The 26,645-nt window shown below is 52.0% G+C and overlaps 1 protein-coding gene across 18 annotated transcripts in view; it reads right to left on the bottom strand.

Moving 5' to 3' along the window:
* The window catches only part of Cux2 (cut-like homeobox 2), a 199,902-nt gene that overhangs the window by 52,766 nt on the left and 120,491 nt on the right, over positions 1–26,645 (bottom strand). For 14 of the 18 annotated variants that reach the window (XM_039089254.2, XM_039089257.2, XM_039089246.2 and 11 more), the window contains 2 exons: positions 12,947–13,057; positions 9,349–9,396 (listed from right to left, as the gene is read on the bottom strand). In XM_039089254.2, the coding sequence (XP_038945182.1) occupies positions 9,349–9,384 (36 nt within the window). In that variant the 5' untranslated portion in view covers positions 9,385–9,396; positions 12,947–13,057. Of the gene's footprint in view, positions 1–9,348; positions 9,397–12,946; positions 13,058–19,700; positions 20,071–26,645 lie in introns of those variants that run through there. The other 4 variants (XM_039089256.2, XM_039089247.2, XM_039089255.2 and 1 more) reach the window with 2 other exon arrangements.

The raw sequence follows: 26,645 nt of genomic DNA, 5'->3' as shown, positions 1-26,645 counted from the left end.
TAGGGACTACGGGCTGTGGCCTGCAGTTCAGAGACCTCTCTGAGCTCCCAGAACCAGACATGGGGTCATGCAGAGCCGTCTGCACAGGCAGACTTGGGTAAACTGAGGCACGGCGGGGTGCTCAGCCCACCTCTCACTGCCCAGTCCTCATGGCTCATTCTGGTGGTACAACAGTAACTGGCCACGACATCGCTGATGGCTCTAGCCCAGGGGTCCACAGGGTCAGCAGCCCCTGGAGGGGCTCAGCACTGTCCCTCCATCTCCGCCCCACATGCAAGATGAAGCTTGTAAGTCCACATTCAGGCCTCCACCGTGCTGCCGGATGTGTCTCGGCCTCATCTCCCATCCCACATCACAAGCTGCTCAGCCAGAGACAAATCTCACTTCAGTTTTCTTGTGAGCACCCGTGTACAGACCACCTCAGTCCTTACCACAAACCCACACACCAATTGCCAGGGAGCTGACAAGGATGCAGAGGCTCAGAAACGACCTGTCTGAGGTCATCTGGCTGATAGCCAAATTTGGGCTCAAAACCTGAATTGCTGAAGCCAAGACCAAGGTCACTGGTTATTCTATCAAATCCCACCTCGATAAATCCCTTGTTAGGACCTCACCTCCTCCATGAAGCCCTCCCTGACTGCCTGCCCAAACACCAACCAGCCCTTCCTTGGGGCAGTGCAGATGGCAGGATTCTAGCACTTGTTTGAACTGGTCTAGGTGAACCCTGGGGACTACCAATGGGGGCTTGGCCTCCCTGCTGGACATGGATTTTTCTCACAGCCCAGCACAGAACAGAACCTCTGTGACCAGCTGCCCCCTATTGCATTACCACTTCCCGACCCTGGTGGGTTCCCTGTCACTGAGACATATTCTAGGGCACAGACTTTTCCTCAGCAGGAAGCCAGCATCGCATGTACACAAAACTGCTGTTGCAGGAGCCATTGCTCTGATCAATACTGTAGACCTAGGTTCGAGTCCTGACTCCTCCCCCACTCTCAGCCTCTCTGTTTCAGTCTCTCCACGCCTTATCTGTAGAAGGAACAGCAGGGCCCCTATCAGTGGACTCTCTAGAATGTTCCACAACTTCCCAGATGTCAGAGAACCAAGTCTATGTACAGAACTGGGTTCAGTTCTGTGCCACAGAGCCCCTTGGGGACCAGTGTCACCTGTTACCATGGTGTCACCTACTCTCAGCTGCTTTGTGGGTGTGAGAAAGACCAAAGCCACTGTGTTACTTCTGTCCCTGAGGGAGGAAAGCCACTGGGGGCCTCACTGCTGTGTGGTAGTCCCTGAGGGGCAGAGCGCCTCCCTACTGCTAGGGAAAAGTCTGTGCCCTAGAATATGTCTCAGTGACAGGGAACCCACCAGGGCACATAGCAGGGCCATGGGTCATGTAAGCACCGCCCCTCGCTGTCTCCTTGTCTCAGTTCCAGGGTCTCAGGGCTGGGTCCCTGCTCTGTTCTAGGAGTTGGGACTTGGCTCTGTCTCTGCTGGCTTTGGGTGTCATGGGGGGAACCAGAATCCCGAGTCTTATTTGTTCCTGCACCTGCAACAATGCCTGGTGCACAGCAAGCGCCTGGGAATATCTGCCCCGCAGATGAATGAATGAATGAATGAATGAATGAATGAATGAAGTCCTGAGCCCAAAGAATCTTTCCTCCTTGGTTTTCTCAGGTTATCTGTCACGATGGGGGCTTAGCCTCCCTGTTGGACATTGGGAAATTTGAGAGGGACCTGTTTAGTTTTTCCCTACCCAACCTTGGCCACAGAAACCTAAGTGCGTGTTAGTGGTGGCTTTGTGGGCAGTGTCTACCTGCCTCCCAAGAGGCCACAGTGCCACAGGAGAAGGAAGGGTGACTTCAGGGACTGAGAAGATGACTCAGGCAGTGAAGTAGCTCCCTTGTAGGCATAGGGACCCGAGTTTAATGTCAGGAACCCACATCTAAAAACAAAACAAACAAACAACAAAAAAAAAAAACGGGCAGCACACAGTCAGAATCCCAATGCTGGGGAGACTGAGGGAGGCATCTCCCAGCTCTCAGCTCCTCACTGGTAGGCTAGCTTCGCCTAATTGGCAAGCCCCGGATCCCAGTGAGGCTCCCCACATACATGTTCACACGTGTGCACCTACGTGCTCACACACGCGCACCTACACACATATGCACTGTAGCTGGCTACTCACCTGGTATACAGCCAGCGCCAAATCACTGTTTCCTGAATGAAGTCTGATAGAGTAGTGAACAGAAGGGGCCCCCTTACAATGGAAAGGTATTGAAAGCCACCATGGGCAACAGGGAAAGGTGGGGGAGCCCCATCTTGGGAGTCCATGGTGACGCTGGCTCTGAGTCTAAAACACTGTGCTCTAGAGACGTTAGGGAAGCTATGTAGAATCCAGTGGGTGACAGGCTGAGCAACCAGGTCCCAAACAGCATTATTTGGCTGAATCTTCCCCACCTCCCTGAGGGGCAGATGCTGTGTGCATTTCCCCATTCTACAGACGGGGAAACTGAGACTCATTTAGAAACATGGGCAAAAGCAGGGCCACCAAAAGAACTCAGGTCTGTATGACGCAGCATTTGCACCCACTCTCCTCTTTCCCGGGCACAGGCTTGGGAGGAATCTGACCTCTCACGTGTACCTCCAGCACTTAGCTCAGTGCCTGGCACACAGTAGGCCTTCGATAATCCTCAACTGAGCCGCTGAATGTGTGACTGTGTGCTGGGCTGCATAACCCTTGCTGGAATAGGTGGTCTGTGTTTCTAGTAGTTTCCACAGCACACCCACCCCGGTCTGACCCGGAGGCAGCTCAATGGACACACACCCGGTAGCCTCATCTGCCCAGCACCAGGCTCTCCCGGCCCCAGAGCTCAGTCTATTAAAAGCCTTGTAAATTTTCATACATGAGCATCTGGGCAGCGGGGTAGACTAATTGCTCTTAAATGTGCGGGATTGTTCCTGCCACACAGCCAACGAAGCCATCGCTCTCCCGGGCTGAGCCCAGCCCATCCCTTTGCTGGATAGAAAGGCTTACAACATACACACAAGGCCAGAAAGCAATTCGTGTCAGAAAACGATCAATAACATAAAAATAAAGCAGGCGCACGCCAGTTAAAGGGAACGCCATGTAAATATGGGCTTCACGTCCGTGATTCCAAGATTAAAAAAAACACACACACACACACACAATCAATACCCTTCTTTAGATGATGTTATTTCTAATGAGAAGGACCCGGAATGGCTGCTTAATGCGGGGACAGAAGCATTAATAATTTATTTGATAAGGCAGAATGTGAATCAAAGAGGAAGGCTACGGGTTCTTAATTTGGTTGTAACTCAGCATCACAGCCCAAGGATGCTTTGGTGGGTTAATTGCAAATTCACATGGACAGGCGGGTTCCAGGGAGCCTCACCCCTCAGCTGGCAGGACAGCTAGGGGGACAGGCTAGTGACACCATGGGGGTGGGGGTGGGCTTGAGAGCAGGGAGGTCATGGCTGCTGCTTGTACCTGACTCACGCTGCAGAAGACATCTAAGTACACTATTGAGTACTTCGTTCTCACACAACCCCACTCAAAATCTCACTTCTGCGTATGTTACAGTCTCCCCAGCCTGGCCTTCTCAGCACCTCTTGGCTCCCCTGTATGTGGAGGCACGCAAATGGACGATGTATAGGAAATGCAGTTCCCAGCCTCAATGTTAGGGGTAGAGAGCTGTGTGGCCCTGGGCAAAGAGCTTCGCCCTGTCTGAGCGTGTTAAGACCTACAGAAGGGTGGAGTCTAGGCTGTGCCTCGCTTGTAGTATTGAGCCATAAGGCCTTACTGGTCCCAGTCTGAGCCAGGCCTTATAGGCCAAGGCTGAGCCTCAGTGAGCTCACCTGGGAAATGGGTGAGTGGCGCCTTCCACACAGGATTTGTGGGAGGCACAAGTGCCAGCTGCCTCTGTTCTCTACTCTTCTCGTATTAGTATCGGCTTACTGAGCTCCCCGTGGGCCTAACCATGAGGATCTTCATTTAAAGCAGAGGCCAGTGGGGATGGACACTTGCCACCAAGCCTGAGTTCAATCTCTAGGACCCACAAGGCGGAAGGAAAGAAACAACCCCTTCAAACCGTCCCTTGATTTGCACACATGTGCTGTAATGCACACGCACACACGAACATGCATACACATGTATATATACACATTCATATCAAATACATGTAAATAAAAACAATCTTTTGATGGGGAGGGACAGACCCAGATAAGTGACTCGCTTAAGGTCACACAGCCAAGAAAAGCCACACTGGGATAAAACTCCGTGCCAGTCAGCTGCACAGCCTAGGCTTGTCCTGACACTTGTCCTCCCAGGAGGGGCGTGGGGGGTGGGGAGTGGGGAGGTCCCAATGAGCAAGGGCCAGATTTGCCTGGCCTTGTCTGTTCACTGGGACTGTATGTGGGGGAAGGGGATGGTCAAACCCCTGCTGGGAGAGCCACAGAGAGGAGCCTCTGGGGTGGGGAAGAGAATGAAACAGAGGTGGTGGAAGGAAAGAAAGAGGCCTGGGATTAAGTCTCCAGGGAAAGAGAACCAGTTAGAAAGTAGGGAAAGATCAGGGGACCACAGGCAGGTGACAGTCACAGGCAGATGATAGTTACAGGTAGGTGATTGTTACAGGCAAGGGCCAGCAATTCCCATTGGCTCTGCTTTGAAGTCAGGTGAATGGTTCCCACAGAGTCCACTTAAAATGTGAGATGGAGCAGGTCCCGCCTCTGTTCTAAAGCTTCCCTTGCCCCTCCTCTCCCCCCACCTTCAGTGATGGTCCACACTGAGGCAGCCCCAAGTCTGGAGCACTCCCGACACCCCATTCTCATAAGAGATATAAAGCCACGTGCCTTGCTGGCCAAGCATCCAGTGACTGCCCTGTTCCTGGGGTGGTTGGATTTGACTTGTGGGAGACACTGGACACAGGGAAGTACTCTCAGGAGGAAGGAACAGAGAATGCTAATTCCCTGAGGTAGGAGGAGCCAGGCCAGGCCTGACAGAGGGCAGAGGGGACCTGGTCAGACAGTCAAGTGCCCCGAGACCTTGAATTTTGGCTCGATGGCGTTCTCCATTTAATACCGGGTAGGGAAGCCTGTGCAGCCACCTGGGCCCCACATTCAGATCCCCACTGCTATTTCCCTACCTCAGTTCCAGACTTGGACCCTTGATACATACCAGTTAGCGCCTCACCTCTCCAAGCCTCAGTTTCCCCACTAGAGCTAACCACAGACCCTCCGAAATTGGGACAACTATAACAAACTAACAGTTTGTTACACGTACCAATAGCCACGCGTACCAGCTATGAGGAAGACAGTGCCCACCCACCTCTGTGCCATGCCTGCCTCTGTGTCAAGTGGCAACCAGTGAGCGCTCTCGGCCACAGCGAGCCCGTTGGAAGGTATACTCTGAGGGTCTTGGCTTGTTCACGCTGACTCTGTAACCTGCTGGCCTCGGCAGCCACCACAGACACAGCAGAGGAAGGGGCATCCCAGTCCCTTGCCACCGGCAAGTGGGAGCACCAAGGTAGACAGACTGTTGTCTGCTTGGACAAGTCTACAGAGAAGATTCTAGAAGGCCATGGAAGACGATACATCACGACGCATTACACCTACAACCAGGGGGTGCCCAAAATGTAAGTGGCCGGCTGCCACCACCCATCTTTCAGATGACTGAGAGAGTGACTCAGCCAAGGTTGGACATGTCTGTTACGTCATATGCAAGGCTGAGCACTACCATGGTGGCCACCTGGTCAGACCGCAAGAGCCAGGTGTTCCCTTCCCCCAACAATCCGCCCTATGCCCCAGGATGGCTATCAGGCCTGTTCCTCTATCCCTTAGCCACTCAGGTCTCAGAGCTGCTCACAAACTCACGAGAAGACACTCAAAGGGTAAGTTCCTGAGTTCCCAACAGCAGATGCCCCTTGCCTGGGACTCAGAGGGCAGTGGAATCCCTGTGTCTACCACAACCACCGGCCACCATCCTTTGGAGCCCCAAGGAGAAATCTGTGGTCCCATGCACAGAGAGACCTGTAGACTTGGCTATGGTGACAAGAATCATCTTTGTCAAGGGGGCTGGGTGGGGATGAGCAGGGAAAAGGGAGGAGAGGGGAGGCTCGCTGCAAATGTGGGGTCTCCTTTTGTCCTTGGAGTAACCACGATCCTAAGCCACCCCTTAGCACGATTACTCACAGTTCAGCGGCACGCCTGGGCTGTTCTCGATGTTTCTTAGGAGGTCACACGTAGTGGCACTGGGCCTGCAGCCAACTGAGTTCAGCCATCGATTCCTGGCCTTGCTTCTCAGGGTAGCACTGTGACCTGTTTCTCCCAGCAGGGAATGCGCTGGCCAGCAGGATATGTTAGGAAGTGGAACTACCAGGCAAGCTAAGGGCCACCATATATCACTGGCCCCATATCACCGTCACTTTGGGCTCTTGTGACAGCAGACCCAGACTTGAAAGACAGACATGGAGTCATGGCTACATGGGGCACTCAAGGACCCATGCAGACAGATGAGGTCAGTACGGACAGACTGTCATGGCCATCACAGGACCATTGAGTCTGGCACAAGGGTTCAGGGAGAACACACCAGGTCCCCCTTGGGGCAACTTCTCCACAGAAGAGCTTGGTGCTCAGGACTTTCCCAAGGCTAGGGACCACCAGCTCTCAGCTCTCTCCAGCCTCATAGGAGCCTGACTCAAAGAGAGCACCATCCAATAAATGGGAGGGTGCTGTCTTCCCCAGAAAGTTTTAGACTATGTTGTGAAAATGCCAGCTGTCTCTATTCCAAGATGGGCAGAGGTTACCAGTGGCCCTCCCAAGGCTGCTGACATCAGACTGTTTTTGACACTCTGAGAGTATCTACAGTATGTTTGAGAAAGCGTGTGTGTGTGTGTGTGTGTGTGTGTGTGTGTGTGCGGTTGCGTGCGTGTGTGTATGCACGTATGCATATAGAGTCAGAGAGAAACTTTGAATGTCAGGGTCTCTCATTGGCCTAGAACTTGCCAAGCAGGCCAGACTGGCTGGCCAGTGACCCCAGAAATCTCTATCTACCTCTTCAACTCATTGATCTCTATCAGTCAACTCATTGATGCCCGAACTGCTGTGTTCCTGTTAGGCTCAAGTGACTGTCCCCGCTCCAGGCCAGCCAGAAGGGCTTCCACCATCCCACAGGTCACCCTGCGAAGTGGAATCTGGGGACGGGAGACCCGCTAGTGTGGTCCCGAGGTCTACGGGGCAGGCTGACGCACACACTGCTTGGAAGCGTTGCACCTCAGATTTAGCAAAAACAAAACTTTTAATTTAGATGTTTGCATCTCTCTGTCTCCAAGCAAAAATAACTCTAAGATAATGACTGTAATAAATGAAGGTAATTAATTGTGGTTTGTTCCTTTACTGTCTAGTCAGCTTAATTTTACCTTTTCAACTAATAATGAGAAAATAATTTTTGCGCGTGGAGGGTTAATGACATGTAACTGCGAGAGCCGCTAATTGCATGTTGCAACCCATCCATCAGCAGCCCCATCTGCGTGGCTTGATTATGTTTGCTAAATTATTGCTTTGAATTATCTTTCATAAAAGCAACTTTTATAATTAGCAGGGCCTTCGGGCTGGCTCCCTTTCTCCGTGCAAGGATGTGCAAACTTCGGCCATTTCAAGCTGGGTTCTAGAAGCCACCTTCCCTGGCTAGCTTTTGTTTTTCCTGGGGTGGGGGGATGGGAGGGCCTTAACTGTCCTCTGAGGAATCGAGGAAGCCTTGATTTGTGTCAGGGAGATTCTTCTCCCTTCCCACCACCCCTCCCACAGGAAAGAAAAAAGTGATGTGAGGTGGCGGGAAGGGGTGGGGGAGAGACCCCAACTGTGTACACCAAAGCTGCTGGACAGGAAGGCGAGAAAGGAACTGATGAAGATGCCTGTGAAAGTCACCTTCGTGTGTGGTTCGGTGGCTGCTTTCCTCCCCACGGGGGTGAGGAGGGACCTGCAGGCGTGGTGGCTCAGTGTGGCGATCATAAGGAAGACAGGAGAACACAGTGAAGTCCTGAGGGTCGAGGCCTGAGAGGTGGTATGGGAAGCCAGTTCTCTGCTCGGTGAACTCCAATTAAGACTTCCTTGTCCTTAGGGACATCAACTGTGCACCAGGCTGTGGCTGTGGCTACCCAGGAGGAGAGTTGAGGTCCAGAGGGGTGGAAGAACTTCCCCAGGGCCACACAGCTGAAGGAATGAAGCTGAAATTTCAAGTCCGCCGTCCATGAGGCTATGCCTCGGGTCTTCTGATCACTGAGGGCTTGGAAAAGTATTTCTTCCACAGAAAAGGGGAGAGATCGTTTCTCTACGCAGCCTAGGAGGGCCTCTACCTTCCCTTGTGCTGGGAATACATCTTAGCTATCCAAGGCTTTCAACACCCAAGGCGGCGTTCTGAATACTTCTTTCACATTCACCTTGCTTCTCCCTCCGCCTCAATCTTACGACAGAGCGAAAGTCATCACCAATTTGGCAGATGAGGACACAGGAGGCACGAAGAGGTCACGCAAACGCACCTAAGGTCACACAGCCAGTAACCTCAACTACTGGTTCCCGTGACAGCCTGAGAGAGTCAGATGGGCACATCCATGCCTTTCCTTCATTCTCTTTCTCTATGCATATCCAAAACAGCGCAGAAGGACCACAGGTCTCTTTAATCCCAGGGTACAGCGAGGGAAAACGGAGGTTCCCGCCATTAGAGAAGCCACGCCCACGCGAAGCCACGCCCACACCCTGTGCCCGGAAGCAGCACCTATGTATGTATGCGGTTCTAAGAGTGAGATGGCTGTGAAGTGTGGGGAAGGAAAAGGAGCCCTCTCCTCTACCTTAGGGCTGCCAGGGGAGGGGCTTCTGGGTCTACCTGAGATGGAAAGGAGCCATTGCCCATGAGGGCATTAGACTTGCTCCCCTCCTCAGCCCAGCGTGACTGTAGCATCTTCTCTGCCAGGGGAAGGCCCATTAACAAAACCACAGAGAAGATGGTAGGACATTCCGCTATCATGGGGTGGATGGGAGGGTGGGGGCAGCCACTGTCACGTGGCCTTGTAGCAAAGGCCATGAAGCCTGCTTCACTCGGAGAGTGGTGGGAGTCAGACATGCTAGGCAGGCTGGACTCCCCTGGGACTTGGTGGGACTAACGTTGATTGACTGGGACAGCATGTGTGTGGGGGTGTCACCTACTGCAGACCTCAGATTTCAACTGGTGGAGGGGGTGACGGGGAAGAAGAGCCTGGAAGGTGAGCCACAGCCTGCAGGGAAGGAAGCCCAGGACACATCATCCCCCTTCTCTCCAGGTGCAGTGCCATTGGTTCTTACCTCAGCTTGGAAGCTTTTCAGCACTGGGGCTACCATCGCTCTGATTCCCTGAAAGAGATGGCAGAGGGTCTACCACAGAGCGAGTGTCCTGAGCCCACCCCCGACCCTTCACACAGGCACGCATGCACGCAGACACACAAGGTTCTGTTCTTGTAAAACTTCTTGGAGCTTTTAAAGCCACAGCATTCTGGAGAGGGAGGCAAGGGAAGGTATTTCCTAAAGGCACACCTGTTTTCTTTTTGGTGGTACTAGGGATGGAACCAAGCATATGGTGCTCCACCACTGAGCCTTCAAGGTACCGTGCCCTTGATTTTTCTTAAAAAAAGATTTATTTATTTTATGTATGTGAGCACACTGTTGCTGTCTTCAGACACACCAGAAGAGGGCATCGGATTCCATTATAGATGGTTGTGAGACACCATGTGGTTGCTGGGAATTGAACTCAGGACCTCTGGAAGAACAGTCAGAGCCATCTCTCCAGCCCTAACCCTTAACATTTGAGACAGGGTCTAGCTATGTAGCTCAGACTGGTTTGAACTCATGAACTCCTGAGTACTCCTGAGTCCTGGGAAGATGGAGCTCATGTTGTCTTTGTGCATGGCATGGTAGGTCTTGTGGCATGGGGGGGGGGGGGGCTAGAGAGCTGACTCTGATTCTCTACTCTGAGCGCTAGGAGGGCAAAGTCCCCTGGGGAAGTCCCTTCCAGGCACAGCATGGGGCTGACCCTTCCACATGGCTGTTTCCTTACCATGGGGTCATCTCCATGAATCTGCATCTTAAATTTTGCCAAGAATCAGCTTTATCCCTGCCTGTGTTTCCTCAGCAGGGCATGGAGTGATTTCTGGGGACGTGGCTGTTTATGGATTCACCAGTGCTCTGAGCACACAGGCAGACTTGGCTCTAGATACCCACACGTCCCGAGTTTGGGTTTTCCGACCTCAGGGGTAGTCTCTGGGGTTCCCCCAGCACTCAGCAGAGGTGAGTGTTCCAAGATGACAACCCTGAAGCCTTCGAGACCCCAAGGATCCACTTCCTGGCAGGGGACACTTCCTCCTGCCAGGATCCGTCAAAGTCACAAGAAAAGCTCTAGGGGAGGGGTAAAGGGGTGGGATGGGTGACAGGGAAATGAAAGAGGAGGAGGAGGTGGGCTGGGGGTAAAAGAGAAATGCCATAACCAGGTGGGGGGGATATACCCCCTGCCGGGGACACTCCCTGCTGTTTCTTCCCTTGGACAAGGTCCCTGCTCTGGTCCTAGCTACTCCTCTGGGACCTCCCAGAGTGGCTGCTGCCTGGTTGTAAGATGGCTCTTTAAGGGACACACAGACAGTGTCCAGAGCTTTGGTCTGAGGTGCCAGGCTAGGTGACAACAGAGTTGGGAGGCTCAAGGTCAGGGTCTCAAGGCTAGATGTGCAGAGGCAAGATGTCACCAGGAGAAGGGGGCCGTGTAGTATAGCACTGACTAGAGGGGCTGGCACAGGGGGACAATGGCTAAGCCTCGGGGAGCAGCGTAGACCCACTGCCTCAGAGGAAGCATTTGGCTGGAGAGAGTCAAACACAACTGGTCCCTGATTTTATAAAGGGGGATACTGAGGCCCAAGGGTGCTGGCCTGGTAAGTGAAGCAGCAAGCAGGCGATGTAGTTGGAATCTGAGCCCAAGTCTCAAGATACCTTCAATAGGCTTTTCCCATAACCTGATAGTCAAGTGAGGTTAGGGGTTCGCCTCTGAGAGCCATGAGGAGAGGAAGTGGAAGGGAGGGTGGGCCAAGTCCCATCCCAGACCGTGACCATGTAAGTCCTAGGGGGAGGCGGGAGGGACGCGTGAAGTAGGTGGACTGGACCCCCCAGACGATGATCTTAAATAAAACTGTCACGACTCTTCCATCGGGACGGATGGGCTCCAAACGTGAGCGTTTCCAGAGCCGTGGCTATAATAGGAGTGGAAATTTATCCCTTCTAATTATGTAATTGCATAATTTTATGTAGCATCGGAAATTATGTAAGTCAGACTCTCAGGCTGAAAACCTGGTCTGGACTGTCTTCCTCACCTGAGAACTCCCGTGTGTACCAAAGGTTGAGGTTGAGTTAGTTCACTATGCTGGGAGAAGGGGACGGGGCAGATGGTCTGAGAGGACCAGAGAGAGAGAGAAAGTGTGCAAGGCTGTGGAGATCTACAGTACATTCAGCTATGGGAGGGCCAGAGGCACTCTCCATGTGGGGAGAAAACTGTTCATAGAAGAACATGTTCCGGTCTGTGTAAAAGAGAGGGGAGGCCTGGGGACTTGGCTCAATTTGCAGAGTGCTGGCCTAGCATGCTTGAGGCCCTGGGGTCCACCCCAGTTGTCCCAAAAACAAGGTGTGATAGTGCATGCCAGTAATCCAGCACTTGGGAGGTGAGGGACTAAAGGCTAGCCTGGGCTACATGTGACCCCATCTCAGAAAGACCTACTTGTGTTTGCTGATGCCATGACTGCCGGAGACACTCACGTCTGGGTGTCTTCTGCGTCTTTTTCACACACATCTTCTAGAGAATGATGCAGCTCTCTCTAGACTTACCCCAGAAACAAGTCCTAGCTGGACCCTCATTCCCAACTTACCTGGAAGAACCGTAGTGGCTTATGACATCATGATATAATTCCACAGTTTCAGGTGTGAGGCTCAGTCCCGGCCTGCCTGCCTCCCACTCATACCCGAGGCCCTTCCTCCACTGTCAGGAGCCACCCTTAGCACCCCTCCCTCCGTGGTCTAGCATACTCTAACGGGTAAGCTGAGACAGTCACCTGCAGAAGGGTGGCTGCTGGCTAGAGCTGAGGGCTGGGCCTAGGGTCTGTTGCCCACACTGAGCGTGTCTTGGCCCTGTCAAAGTGATGCAAGTCCAAGGCCTCCATTTTCTGTTTACTCTCATTGCTTTTAAAATTTTATATATATATGTGTGTGTGTGTATGTGTTTGTGTATTTTTTTTTTTTTAAATTTGGGAAGCAACAGGGGCCCTGATGGCAGGGGTGGGGTTGGGGAGGGGAATAAAATTCTTACATTCAACCTCAGGAAAGAACAGACACACGTCTGGGCTGGTCTGCTCCTCAAGGGAGAGGGAGTGGACTTTGCCTGGGTATTGGCATCTCTAAGCACAGACTGGGGTCTGGAACCTTGATGTGGGGATGGGAGGGACAGAGGAATTGATCGGCAGGGAGGGGTGGGTTCCAGAGCTGTGTCTCCCAGGCCCAATGGCAGGCAGAAGATGATCCTGACTTCCAGCCAAATTGCCGGAGATGAGGACTTTGACTGCAGATCCTAGACGCCTGGAATCTGGGTGGAGGGACTCTGGTGGGGAGGGGGTTACGGGGAGGGGCGACTCCAGTCAGCGCTGGGGACCTCCCTCCCCCAACGCTGCCACAGCCGACAGGCTGGGGCTGTGATTTATCTTTGTGGCTAATTAGCTTCTTTTCTGGTTAGTCACTTATGTCTACAGTTTTCACAATATAGTTTGAATGGGGTGGCGGGGTGGGGGGTAGGGGGTCCGGGGGGTGGTGGTGGGGGGGGAGGGGAGCTGCATTCTTTCCCAGTCACTGCCGAGGCGGCAGGCACACATACACACACTACCTCTGGCACATTTTTCTTAAATTCCCGGCGGAGTTCAATTAAACGTTTAGGAGAATGCTCGCTTTCCTCCTGTGGCACAGACAGCTCTGAGGCGACAGAATTAAGCTCCTTCTGGAACGAGAGAGAGAGAGAGAGAGAGAGAGAGAGAGAGAGAGAGAGAGAGAGAGAAAGATATTTAAGATATTGAGATTTGTCTTCTTCTCTTTGCTTTTGAATTATTGTCCAACAGGGCTCTGAACAAGTTTCCGTAACTTACAGGGCTGAGAAAAGGCAAGATATTGACTCCTGGCATGCATGAAAAATTAAGAAACAACAACAACAACAAAACAAAACATAGCAAAGGGATGAAACACAAAAGGTCCCCAGGACACTGGGCCTTCGCATTTTTGTCCTTCGTAGGAGCTGAGCCAGACAAAGTTGAACAGGACGTTTTATCTATACCCCCCCTTCATCCCTCTTTATCTCCCCCCCACAGCCCACCTCTTAAATTTCCAAGGAGTGATGGCATAAGCCTGTCAGTAACTGAGGAAAACATCTCCAAAGCGTGTCAAAATAGCAGCGCGTGGCATATTGTATGGGCACTTTCCCCCGCTCACGAGTGCCGCCGACAGCTTCCATACATCAGCGGCGGGCGCAGCTCCAACTGCCGCTTTCTCCCTTAAAGGTTCATAAATTTGCCTCTTAAGATATAGATGGCTTTTTAATTCCAGCAAATTTTGGAAAAATGAAGGTGCCGAAGAGAAGCATGCTGACCTCCGGCGTGCCCCACGGTAAATCACCGAGGGCTCCCAGAACCCTCGCTGACTGAAAAGGAACAGATTGGAGCGGGGTGGGTGGTAGTGGGGCTGGCCTGACTGTACTCACTCAGGCATCAGACCAGGGTTTGACTACACTAGACCAAGGATGGAGAGGGAGAGGGACAGACGTGCGTGTGTGTGTGTGTGTGTGTGTGTGTGTGTGTGTGTGCGCGCACATCATGGTGGGGCCTGCTGCTGGGATCTATGTGCTCTATCGCCCTTCTCAAAGCTCTCTCCGCTGTCACGGAGGCTTTCACAGGAGGAGTACAATTCAGCCAGAGTTGTCATGCCTCATTTGCATAATCCAAGGAACGCTCTGTTTGTGTGGCCCACGCTGCTGGCATGGACTTGAACGGGGCTCCCCACCCCCCAGGACAATAACTCCACAAACCCTCCTGCATAGATCACTCGATTATATTTGCAGCAATCAAGGCCCATAATTTCCTAAATCCGGTGGTGCAATAAATTCCTGCAATCAGATTTATTAAAAAAAAAAAAAACAACACGCGCGCAGATGCGGGGGGCGGGGGTACGCGTTTCCAGGGCGAACCCTTTAATCCAACATATGTATGACGAAGTGCGGCGTGTAATGAAAGACCCCATTTGTCACCGCTAACACACATTCGTCTTGCACACACAATGAAACCCTTTCACTGTTGGATAATGAAATGGAATTACCGACCGTTAACCACTGCAGAGCCTTTTCCCCCCGTAAAAGACGGCTAGTGTCTGAATTGCCTCTTCCATAGCCATTTACCACAGTGTCACAGACCTGGTCCCCCCAAACCTGTGAGGACAGCCTCCGGGCCCTGGAGCCCTTTGGGGGGCCAATCTAAGAAGGAATGTCTGTCTCTAGAAAAAACAGCTAACACTTTTGGTGAAAGTCCCGAGACTGGGGTAGAGTGAGGGGTGGGAGGTGGGGCAGGCAGAGGCACCAACAGACACCAGGCACCACTTAAAACCCGGGTGAAGGCGGTGGCGCTCTCCGAGGTGCTGAATCGCATTCTCGCATCACCATTGGGCAGAGCCGCCTGGGGCTGCTAGCCTGAAGACCAGGAGGGATTTTGAGCTGGGTGAGGGTCGGAAGAGAGGGGGAAAGGAAGAGAAAAGTCACTTGTCACCACTTATGCAAGCGTGTGCACACACACACACACACACACATCCCAACGTCCAGTAAGACCAAGAGAGTAAGGCTGGCTCTTACAGCGTAGGGGAGAAAAAATTAGAACACTGAGGTCCACTAAAGTTTTCTTAGGTTTTAAAAGGTGTATTTTTCTTGTTGTCCCAGGGCACAGAACGGGACATGGGATGCCCCATTGATTATCCTGGATCTGACACTGAGTTTTATGAGCACTTATCTGACTATTTAAGTGCGTAAGTCTGGAGTTCAGTGAGAGACTGTGTATCAGTAAGTAAAGTGGAGGTAATGGGAGACGTACGTATGGTCACGGACATATGGACATGCATACATAGAAGAATGCCTGCCCCCATACAGGAAATAGCTAGACAGAGGACATCTAGCTGCCAGTGTGCTATACCTCAGGGCTGTCCCTCTATCTGTTCCTCGCTGGTTGCTGGTGGGTGCAGATCTGACTGACTAGCAGGGGGGCTGCTGACTACACCAAGTCCGTGAGCCACTCGAGGCAGGAGACATGAGTAGCTCTCAGCCCTGCAAACCCAGCTCTCCTGCCCAGTCCTGGTGGAGCAGACTCTGTCACAGACGAGAGGACCATGCCCTCCTCCCCTCTGCCTCAGTGAATGCTCATTCAACTTTGAATTCTTGCAGCGGTTTTTACAGTAAATATGCAGGCGACAATATGGCTGTGACGATAATAAATACGATTGTCGTAACTACTATTTATTGAGGGCTTGTGTGTCGGTGAGAGGACCCAGCCAGGGGCTGGGAGGTGAATGACGGGCAGCCCTAATAACGGAGGTGGGCGCAGCTCCTCGGTGGGCTCTGGAGGCAAATTTTCAATGCTTGGCTTTTCAGCTATCCTCGGCTCCCTTGCACCATCCGCTGAGGGTGTCTGGGGGAGGTTGTTTTAAATAATTCAAGATCGTAACGCACCCTGCCAGGAGTTCAATAAACACTGGCTGATATTCATCTGCTTCTTAGACACACTGGGCGCAGAGGACGCCCTGCCGTATCCAAATGTCCTAGGTTTTCACAGGCCAGTAAAAATATCATACACACGCGCGCAAGAAAGGGACGGGGTGGGGCTGGGGATTTAGCTCAGTGGTAGAGCGCTTACCTAGGAAGCGCAAGGCCCTGGGTTCGGTCCCCAGCTCCGAAAAAAAGAACCAAAAAAAAAAAAAAAAAAAGAAAAAAAAAAAAGAAAGGGACGGGGTGCCAAGTGGAGACATTAGAACTGATCCCCTTGTACTCTCAAAGAAAGGGCATTCGGGAATCAACAAGCCAAGAGACGGAATCGACAACTGGGCTTTTAAAATAAACACACTTAGAAAAGCCCACAGAGCTTTATTTATTTCAAGGGAACAGAAGAAGTCTCGGAAACACAAGCCGGCCACGTTTCGCCAGTCCGGCTTCAGAGAACACCCTGCATCCGGCTAGCCGGCCTCGCCGGTCTCGCTCCTGCGAGACTTCATGTCCGACTCCAGCCATGATCTAAACAGTCTCAGACTTTGGGCCAGACCCAGGCAGGGAGGAGACACATGCAATTAACCTAACTAGCCATCAGCAGCAGACAGACAGCCCGGAGCCCTGTGCAGGCCATTCAAGTAATGATCCCATAAACAGCCCATTTGCAACTAAAAAGAGATCATTTTAATGAGCTGGGAGCACGTGACGGACGCAGCTGAGGCTGGAGCCAGCGAGCAGGGAGACGGGAGGCTGGGGTGCAGTCGGACCAGCGGGGATTCTGCCACGGGTCCCTGCTCTCTGTGCTTACCCACCCACCGCCTGGTTTGTGCCCCAGCTCTGGGGTAGTCTGTGTCCTCAGCCCTGGGACTTCCAGGGCCTCAGAACACATAAGCCCCCACCAACTTCATGGGTTGTGGGCTGGAGGTCAGAAACACGACAGAACGTCAACCACAATACTACTCCACTTAAGTTATCGCGTGCGCACACACACACACACACACACACACACACACACACACACACAAGTAGCTCAGGCTGGCTTTGAACTCTTAACCTCCTTGCTGCCATCTCCTCACCACTGGGATCACAGGTGTGTGACCCCACAGCTGGTCTGATTTCTATTTCTCTTCAAACGAACACCTGGGGTTGCCTCTGATTTGAGGGTTTTTTGGAGACAGGATACCATTATGTATTCTACGCTGGTCTCAAACTTCGGTTTCTCCTCCTCAGTGTCCCTCCCAAATACTGAGATTATAGGAGTATGCTGCCATGTCTGACCCAGTGTGTCACTGCTTGTCTGTCCCTGGTCTTTGAATAGTGACATCCCTCTCCACTACCTGCTACTGGGAAGATGGCTTGGTGGGTAGAGTGCTTGGTAACACACACACACACACACACACACACACACACACACACACACACACACAGAGTCACACACTCAAATACCACATATATACATACCCCTCCCCACACACACATGTATGCACCTATGCATGTACAAACATACTCACACACATATCTCACACATACATACACATACTACACATAGGTACACACACACACTCTCATACACACTACATAGCATATGCCACACACACACCATACACACACATACACATACATACACATACTACACATAGGTACACACACACCCTCTCATACACACTACATAGCATATGCCACACACACCATACACACACATACACATACCTATACACATACCACACACGCAATGCACTCACATGCACACACATAACACATACACACCACACGTCACATATACACATCACACACATATCACATTTATACACCACACACACGCACTCACACATACACATATACCATATGCATATACACCACGCATGCACACCACACACACACATGCCATATACACATATCACACACACATGCACCACATATCACACACACATGCACTCACTTACATACACATATACCATATGCATACACACCACATATACATACCATATGCACATCACACACACATATACACACACCACACATCACACATACATGTACACACTACATGCACACACATGCACTCACACTTATATACACATATACCATATACATACATACCACATATACATATCATATACACATCACACACACATGCACACACTCACACTTACATACACATATGCCCTCCCACACACACACACTACACACATGAGGGAGGACCCAAGTTCAGATCTCCATTGAGCTGTAGAGAGGGAGGCATTAAAGGTATGTACCTCTATAACACCTTCAAGCCACCAGCCATGCTGGGGGGGGGGGATGGGACAGACACAGGTGATTCCTGGGAGCTCATGACTAGCTTGTCTAGCCAATCAAAGAAACCCTGTCTTACGCTATGTGATAGAAAACCAGTAGAGCCAGAAGGTCAAAGTACCCAGTGCCACTGTTCTGATGAAAAGCTGGGGAGCTTGGGAGTAATGCCTCAGCTGACTGGGCCTGCACTTCAGTGCCTGTAAATGGCTCGTGCGTAAGAGACACTCAAAAGACATCTGCAGCAGGCCTGCAGTGGAGTAGCCATGAGATGTGCCCCACAACATCAGCAAACATGACAGGCCCATGGATCCAGGGGAAGGTAGGCCCAGGAACACCAAAGGAGGGGCAAGCTCTGGGGGCTGCCCAGACAGACACCGGCATGTTGCCTGCAGAGGGGCCTTGGATGACCCAGGACGGAGGGCACACGCTGGCCTGCCACCAGCAAGGAGACAGAAAGACAGATGGCTTCGAAGCCCACTGAGATGGATGGCTGCGCCAGGCGGAGACAGGCGGGTTTACTAGAGCCATCCATCACTTCCTGTGCTGTATGTAAATTTCCAGCACCAAGATGTATTGGGCCAATTATCTGGGGTTGGGCAGGGGGCGGGGCCTGAGAAGGGGCGGGGTCTCAGTCCAGCTGAACTCACTGCATTCCAGCACCACCCAGGATGGTTCGGAATGAAGCTGAACCCCAGAACCTGGGTACTGCCCACTGCCCACACAGTGACTGGTCCAGTGTAACTGCTGTCGGGCACAGGGCACCCCTGGCCAGCACAGACCCCATAGTTCTCAGTGCTGGGAGGGCAGTGGATTTCCAGGAACGTGAGTTGGGTGTGTGTGTGTGTGTCTGTGTGTGTGTGTGTGTGTGAATGAACTGTCTTGTGGGACACATGGGACCTTCAAGAAGACAAGGCTACACATCCAATGGTTCTTTCTTCTAGGCTGCTTTGGGGGACGAGCACTGGGTCCTGACAAGGGGAGCCCTTTTCCCGGCTGTCTGTTCATCCATCCGTCAACCCATCTGTCCCTGCGTCTCCCATCTAGAATCTGGTCACCATCTATCATCCGCCCACCTAGCCATCCATCTACCCACCTATCCAATAGCTATCCGTTATCCATCAATCATCTATCTACCCATCCATAATCCGTCTATCATCTTACCCATCATCCTCCTGTCCATCTGATCGTCATTCCATCCGCCCCTCCATCCATCACCTACCTAGCCAACACCTATCCATTATCCATCCATCGTCTATCTATCATCTGCCCATCATTCCGTCAGTCTGTCTGTCCATCTATCCGTCTGTCCGTCCATCCAGTCAACTGTCCGTCCACGTATCCATCCTCCATCATCCATATACCCATCTTTCTACCCAACGAACATCTTTCCATCATCCATTCTTCCAGACACCGCCATCATTTATCAATCTGTCTTTCCACCTATCTATCCATCCATGCAATTGTCTATCCACTCACTCTCCACTTACTCCTTCGCTCAACAATTACTTTTTCAGTTCCTACCACGCAGCCAAGGACAGGCCCAGGTCCTGCCCATGTGGCACACCTGGTCACACAGGGAGTGAAGACAGCGGGAGCCTCCTGAGTCCTGCATCAGCTTCCACAACTGTGGCTTCCAGAGGTCCAAGGAAGCACTGGCTTGCAGTCTCCGGAGGCCCTAAGCTAATAGTTGGTTGGCAGACAGGAAGTCACATGTTACTAGCTACCTGGTGGACAGGAAGTCACATGATGCTAGCTGATTGGTGGACAGGAAGTCACATGATGCTAGCTGGTTGGTGGACAGGAAGTCACATGATACTAGCTGGTTGGTGGACAGGAAGTCACATGACAAGCTGGCTAGTGGACAGGAAGTCATCTGTTGCTAGCTGGCTAGTGGACAGGAAGTCACCTAACACTAGCTGACTGGTGGACAGGAAGTCACATGATACTAGCTGACTGGTAGAGAGAAAGTCACATGATGCTAGCTGGCTAGTAGATAGGAAGTCACTGGATGCTAGCTGGCTGGTGGACAGGAAGTCACATGACACTAATTGGCTGGTGGACAGCCCTTTGCCTCTCAGCAGCTAGGATTCACCTGTGAGGAGTTAGCCTCATCTCCCTCTGGGGTGTCAGAAGTAGGAGAGACCGGCCACACAGGTCATGCAAGGCACCTGGTAATTCATTAGGTGCTCTGGAACCTTAGGGTATCCTGGGGTCAAGGTTGGCCACTACCAAAGCAGAGAATCTGAAAGCAGCTGGCATCACCTGCCCTGCCATGCCCTTGGTGACAAATTGGCAAGTGTTGTCAGCTTGACCCACCAGTTTTTATCCAGTTTTCTGATTCTGCTCCCTAGGGTGGCCCTATTTGGCTCCCACTGCCTTCCACTCCATCCCTTTCCCATCTGGCAGCTGTGGGGCCATCACTTCCCTCACTGTCCATCTTCCCAGCTCTAAACCCTCCCATGGTTCACTGCTCTGGTCACATGGGGTCCTACCTGGCTCCTGAGGACATCAAGTGCGATTCTGCATTAGGCCATTGGTAGTGGCTGGTTACCTGCCCACAATGCTGTTCTCCCAAAGGCCACTGGATTTTCCTGCCACCTTCCCTTACAAAAATCTGTTCCACCTCCTCCTTAGAACAGCAGATGTCTGTTCATCGATCCTCCCTCTCCTGTGCCTCTGCCATTTCTCAGAACACCCCTCGCCATCCATCCATTTAGACGGTCACTCCTCTGGCTACTTACGAACTGTATCCACACCCAGACTCCTCCAGCATCTACCAGAGACAAGAGTATCTGGCTCGATCACTACCTTGAATGCCCAGTACACAGCAGGCGCTCACTACTTGCAGTGTGAATGAAAGGCTGAGTAAAGGGACACATGAAACAGGGACCCAGGCAGACTTGGCCGCACCCCGACACTCAGTGGTTGCTCCCCCTCAGGCTCCCTGTCACTCCCCAGGTATCATACAGGAAAACAGCCTGCTCCTGCGGGCGCCAATCAAACGCATAATCACCTGGCACGAGTCACATCCGATGGCGTCCCCCTGCCTTGATTATTACTAACTGCTCCCAAGCAGCCCTGCGGAAGTGCCCCACCCCCAGGTATCAAGGAAGGGCGTGGGGACTCCTCTCACTTGGCTCAGGGCTGGTCTGAGGGTGAGGTTGGCTGGGCAACCCAGTCCCTTCCTTTGTCAAAGGAAGAGAATGGGGAAGGGCACAGCAGCAATCATTCATTCCTTCCCCCATGCATTCATTCGATGCCCTGCCTACTCACCAACTTCCCATTCACTTCTTCCTTTGTCCAGCAGTTATTCAGTTACCCACCTACCCATTCTTTCATTCACTCATCCATTTGTTTGCTAATTTCATTCATTCACTTTTCACCAGACACCTACTATGCCCTGGGGCACTTGCTAGGGCTCCAGGGCTTGAGCCGCCCCTTTCCCTCATGAGAGGTTGTTTTCCACTCCTCACCACCTCCACTATCCAGAGGTCTGTGTTCCTAATAAGTGTTGTTGAAGCCAGGGAAAAGGAGTCCCCCCAAAGATCATGCCACTACCCCAAATTCACAGTGAGGAACAGGCCAAACAGGTCTTTGGACCTGTCCGCCCCTCTCAACATCACCACACCATCTGGGACACTAATGCACTTGTAACTTGTTTCTCTTGGGTCATACTTCGATCAGCTTCTGTTCTGAGGCCCAGGGCAGGAAGGAAGCCTAGGGGGTGGGGGTGGGGGACAGCGGGTGGGCGATGGGAGGCTCCAGGGAAGGTCTCATGTCTATGGAGCCACAAAGGAAACCAGGTGCCAGCACGAATTTTCCCTAAGTCAGGTGGGGACCTAAGAGTCCATGGGGAGGAGGATTAAGATGGCCACCCTTCCTAAGAGCAGTGGGCAGGAGACAGTAGCTTCCTGGACAGGTAGGTAGCTCTTGGGCAGGGGTCTGAGTGGTGGCTGGAAGCCCAGGCTACTAGGAATGTCTGGGAAGGGCTCAGGGGACTGAGTCAGAAAGTCAGGGTACTAAAAAAGGCAGGCGCTGCAGAGACCCTGGGCTGGCAAGGGAAGAGACATTTGCTCTGTAGGCTTCTGGTAAGAGACAGCCGCGGTGCTGGGTGAACAGAGGTGTGGGTGGGTAGGAACCAGAGAGGAGACAGGCAGACCTTTGGCCAATGTCACACAGCTAAATGCAGCTGTGGTCGTAGCTCTTCTCCCTAATTCAATGTTGGCTCTGCCAAGTTTGTGGTCCACAGTGCTTCTCAGGCTACCGGGAGAGGCTCTGTGAGGATGGGGGACAGGATTGCCAATAGATGAAACTTCTAAGCCAGCAGAGGCACCACTAACAAACACCCTGCACGCCTCTCTGGTGAAAGGAGAGACACAAATGTTTCCGTTGAATCTTAATTGGTTCCCCTGTCCCAGCCATTTTAAAGATAAAGAGGCAGACAGAAGCGGAGGACCCATGGGTACCTCACCCCCAGCCTCTGGAGACCCTGAGCCTGAAGTCCAGCACTCTGAACTACACGTCCTCTCCACAGGTCAGACACAGGCCCTTTAAGGTTCTGAGGAGTTTCCTGGCACGTTGACATCTCCACTAGGGAGGCCGGTATTGAAAGGAAATGTGGGGATCACTTGAGGGGTTTGCAGATGGGTCCCACAAATCAACAGCAGCCCCACTTCCCCTCAATATCATGGTAGCTGAGTGAGCCACAAGACCCATCTGGCCCAGCGCTCTGCCCTCCCCATGCGGCTTTATAACGCAGCCCTTGACCTCAGCCTTACAGCCTAGAGAGGAAGCGCCTGTCGCCCAGCGAAGATAGAAAAGAGAGCTAGAGATGGTGTCCAGCGCCCAGGAGCAAGCTCTAGGGATAGTCTGTCCCACAGGGAAAATTCCCTGTGAGTACAGGGACACATGGACATGGATAGGCAGACAGACAGAACGACAGACAAAGACACACACAGACACACAGACACAAACATGTGCGCATGAGCACGCGCGCGCGCGCACACACGCACACACACACACACACACACACACACACACACACACACGGAAACCCACATAGCCAGAGGCAGACATAGAGACATACATGTACATGGAGACACATATGTACACAGAGGCATGTATGTACACATAGAGACATAGAGGTACATATCTAACATAACATGATAGATACATAGATATACATGGAAGAGGAAATATATTCACAAGGTTACCCCCACCCCAGACAGCAAGATAGAGACCAGCACTGAAGTTTAGTGGTGCTGTGCTGACCTTTTCTACCCCAGGACACTCGCACAGGCAGGTTCCCTCTGTCCAAGGCCATGGGTTTCTTCCATCGTGTGTCTGTCCATCAATCCATCTGTCTGTCTGTGTCTCTTTCTGTCCATCCCCTGCTCCCCTCCCCCTCGCCTCAACCAGACACAGTTCACAGATACATGGGAGACTCAGATCCAGAGGCAGAGTCTGAACAGAATTGTCTGGACTAAGCGCACCTCTGAGAGCTGGGTTAGCGGCTATGCCCAGCCTGGCTAGACCAGGGTTACAGGGCGGGAGGTGGGATGGCAGACCTGGGTTCGAATCCCACACTGACCTCAGACAAGTCACCTCAGCTCTGCAGGAGGGTACTAGGAACAGGAGAGGAACCCAGTAACTCTCTTAACTCCTCCTAACCCTCCAGAAACCACCACCACTTGCCCGCCTTTCCCTAAGCTGCTAACCCACAGTGAAGGCTATTTCCGGGCCGCTGCCTCCTCTCTTGGCTCCCACCCTGGAGTGGCAGATGGAGCTAGATGCTCAGACCTCAAGAGGCTCTCGCCTCTCCTCGGCTACTTGCCACTGTCTCAGACTGGACCAGGTTCTTCTCTGGGGCTCTGGGTCTAGTCACTGCTCATGGCCCAACCTACCTTCCTTCCTTCCTTCCTTCCTTCCTTCCTTCCTTCCTTTCTTTATTTATTTTAAAAAAGATTTTATATTTTATTTTATGTATGTGAGTACACTGCAGCTGTCTTCAGACACACCAGAAGAGGGCATCGGATCCCATGACAGATGGTTGTGAGCCACCATGTGGTTGCTGGGATTTGAACTCAGGACCTTGGGAAGAGCAGCCAGTGCTCTTAACCACTGAGCCATCGCTCCAGCCCCTTTCTTACACCAGGACATTTGCATACGCAGCCTAAATACGTAGCTCGAAACCTCTACTTATCCCCACAGTCCTGGCATCTCCTAGGTCTGACCTCATCTCCTAAGCAGAACCCCTTACTCCATCCCTATAAAGCAAAGCAGCGGCCCCCCCTTACAAAGAAGAGCTGTAATTGCCCCCATGGAAGTCGGGCACTGGTAGCATGCCCCTGGGGAGGTAGAGCCCTGCAGAGGTCCTGGCGGGGGTGGGGGGGCTGTCAGTCTAGCTAAAGTGTGAAGTTCAAGAGTTGGGGAGAGTGGAATAGCGGGAGACACAGGAAGCCACCCCTCTGCCTCCACACGTGTTCGCACGTGGGTCATGCATGAAGAATATGGAAGAAAAGATCTGAAATCTATGACGCCCTTGTACAGATAGAGAGAGCTACTGCGTAATCTCAACGCTTTCTTACCCTGGGTTTTAAACCTGAGAGGGACGAAGAAAGGCAGGGATGAACAAGACGGAGCCAGTGGGACTCTAAACAGCTTTGGGCCTGTGAATTTTGCTCCTCTGTGACACCAGGCACCTTTTATCCTGACCTAGAGATCTGAGGGGACAGACAGACAGACACATAATTGACGGATAACGTGGTCACTCCACACACTGACAGGACAAGGCAGCCATGTATGTGACAAGGTGCATCTTGGGATTGTGGTGCTCGGGACTGGAGTCCAGTTTCCATTTCTGTGGGTGGGAAAGGCTAATTCTTTGAGGCTGAAAGGAGCCTGCAGCTGGGTTGGGCTGGGCTGTGCTGTGCTGTGCTGTGCTGGGCTCGATCAGGAGGGCTCATAAATCGATATGAAGAACCTTTTGGATGATGGATATTTCTAAAGTGTATAGCACAGAGGCCTTGTAACTCCATACACACCCAGATGCATCAGGCCGCCTGCACATAGTAGGTTGGTTTTCACAGCGTGTACATAGTAGGTCAGTTTAACCTAAGTCACACCTCAATAAAGCTGTTCGAAACAGCCCAAAGGAAGCCAGGAGGTGGGGCCAGCGTTGCTCAGGGACCGACTCAGGTTCACGAAGTTTGCACAAGATTTCTTTCTAGAATCTGCCTCGTCTAGGCCCATGCTGTGCCACCATGTTGATAACTAACATTACAGCCACACTCCTAGATCTCTGCCTGTCACTAGCATTCCGATATCTCAGAGGGTGACAGTGGGGTCTCAGAGGAGGTGCTTCTGGTCTCAGGGTCACAGAGCAGCAGTCAGAATGGGGTTTGGGTGGACCGTCTGCCCTGCCTGGGCTCTAGGTGCTGAGAGCATCCTGTGGTGTTAGACACAGTTCTAAGAAAGAATTCCAGCCCTGCCCTTCAACTCTTGGGTCTTCTGGGGGTGTTTGGGGACCAGTCTGGTCATTTCTAGGTGGCTCCTAGTCTTCAGTAGTGTTTTGCGTATACGTCTGAGTGCATGCATGCGTGCGTGCGTACACACACACACACACACACACACACACACACACACACACCACCAGCCCCAGGTATAGAAACTGTCTTTTCCCACCTGGTGGAAACTTAGGATGTAAGTTCTGACAGCCGACATGCCAGGCATCTTTCTAAAAATAACCCAAATCGGTTAAGGCCTTTTTGAGCTAGGAAACAGGCAGGGAGGCTGAGATTTTTAAAGGCGGGTTTAGGTGTGGTGTGGGTGTGGGTGGGTGTGTGCATGTGTGTGTACATACAGAGGTCAACCTTGCATGCTCTACCTCAGAAATCTAGACACCTTGGGATTTTTTTCTTTTTTCTTTTTTCTCTTTCTTTCTTTCTTTCTTTCTTTCTTTCTTTCTTTCTTTCTTTCTTTCTTTCTTTCTTTTTTTTTTGAGGCAGAGTCACCCCCTGAACCCAGAACTAGGCTATCAGAGAGAACCTGCCTGTCCCTGCCTCCAGTCTCCTAGCACTGACCAAAAGTATACACGGCACTACTATGCCTGACTTTTTACATGGTTCTCTGGGCTTATGCAGATAGGCCATCTCTTCAGCCCAGCCTTTTCCCTCCCTCCCTCTCTCCTTCCCTTTCTCTTCTTTCTTTTTAGAAAGGTGTTTAGCTATGTATCTTTGCTGTGTGAGTGAGTGCTCTATCTGCATGTTTGCCTGTGTGCCGAAAAGGGCATCGGATCCCTTTACAAATGGATGTGAGCCACCATGTGGGTGCTGGGAATTGAACTCAGGACCTCTGGAAGAGCAGCCAATGATCCTAACCACTGAGCCATCTTTCCAGTCCTCCTTTCTTTTGTAACAGCTTCAAACTAAATAAAAAAGGCCTCACCTGAAGGAAAGATGGTTGGGACCAGTGGCTGCACGGGTCTTGGGGTTCGGGGGGGGTACATTTG

The sequence above is a fragment of the Rattus norvegicus genome, chromosome 12 (assembly GCF_036323735.1).
Source record: "Rattus norvegicus strain BN/NHsdMcwi chromosome 12, GRCr8, whole genome shotgun sequence".
Classification (NCBI taxonomy): Eukaryota; Metazoa; Chordata; class Mammalia; order Rodentia; family Muridae; genus Rattus; species Rattus norvegicus.
The sequence above is the reverse complement of the archived record's forward strand: the minus strand, read 5'-3'. Positions and strand labels throughout refer to the sequence as shown.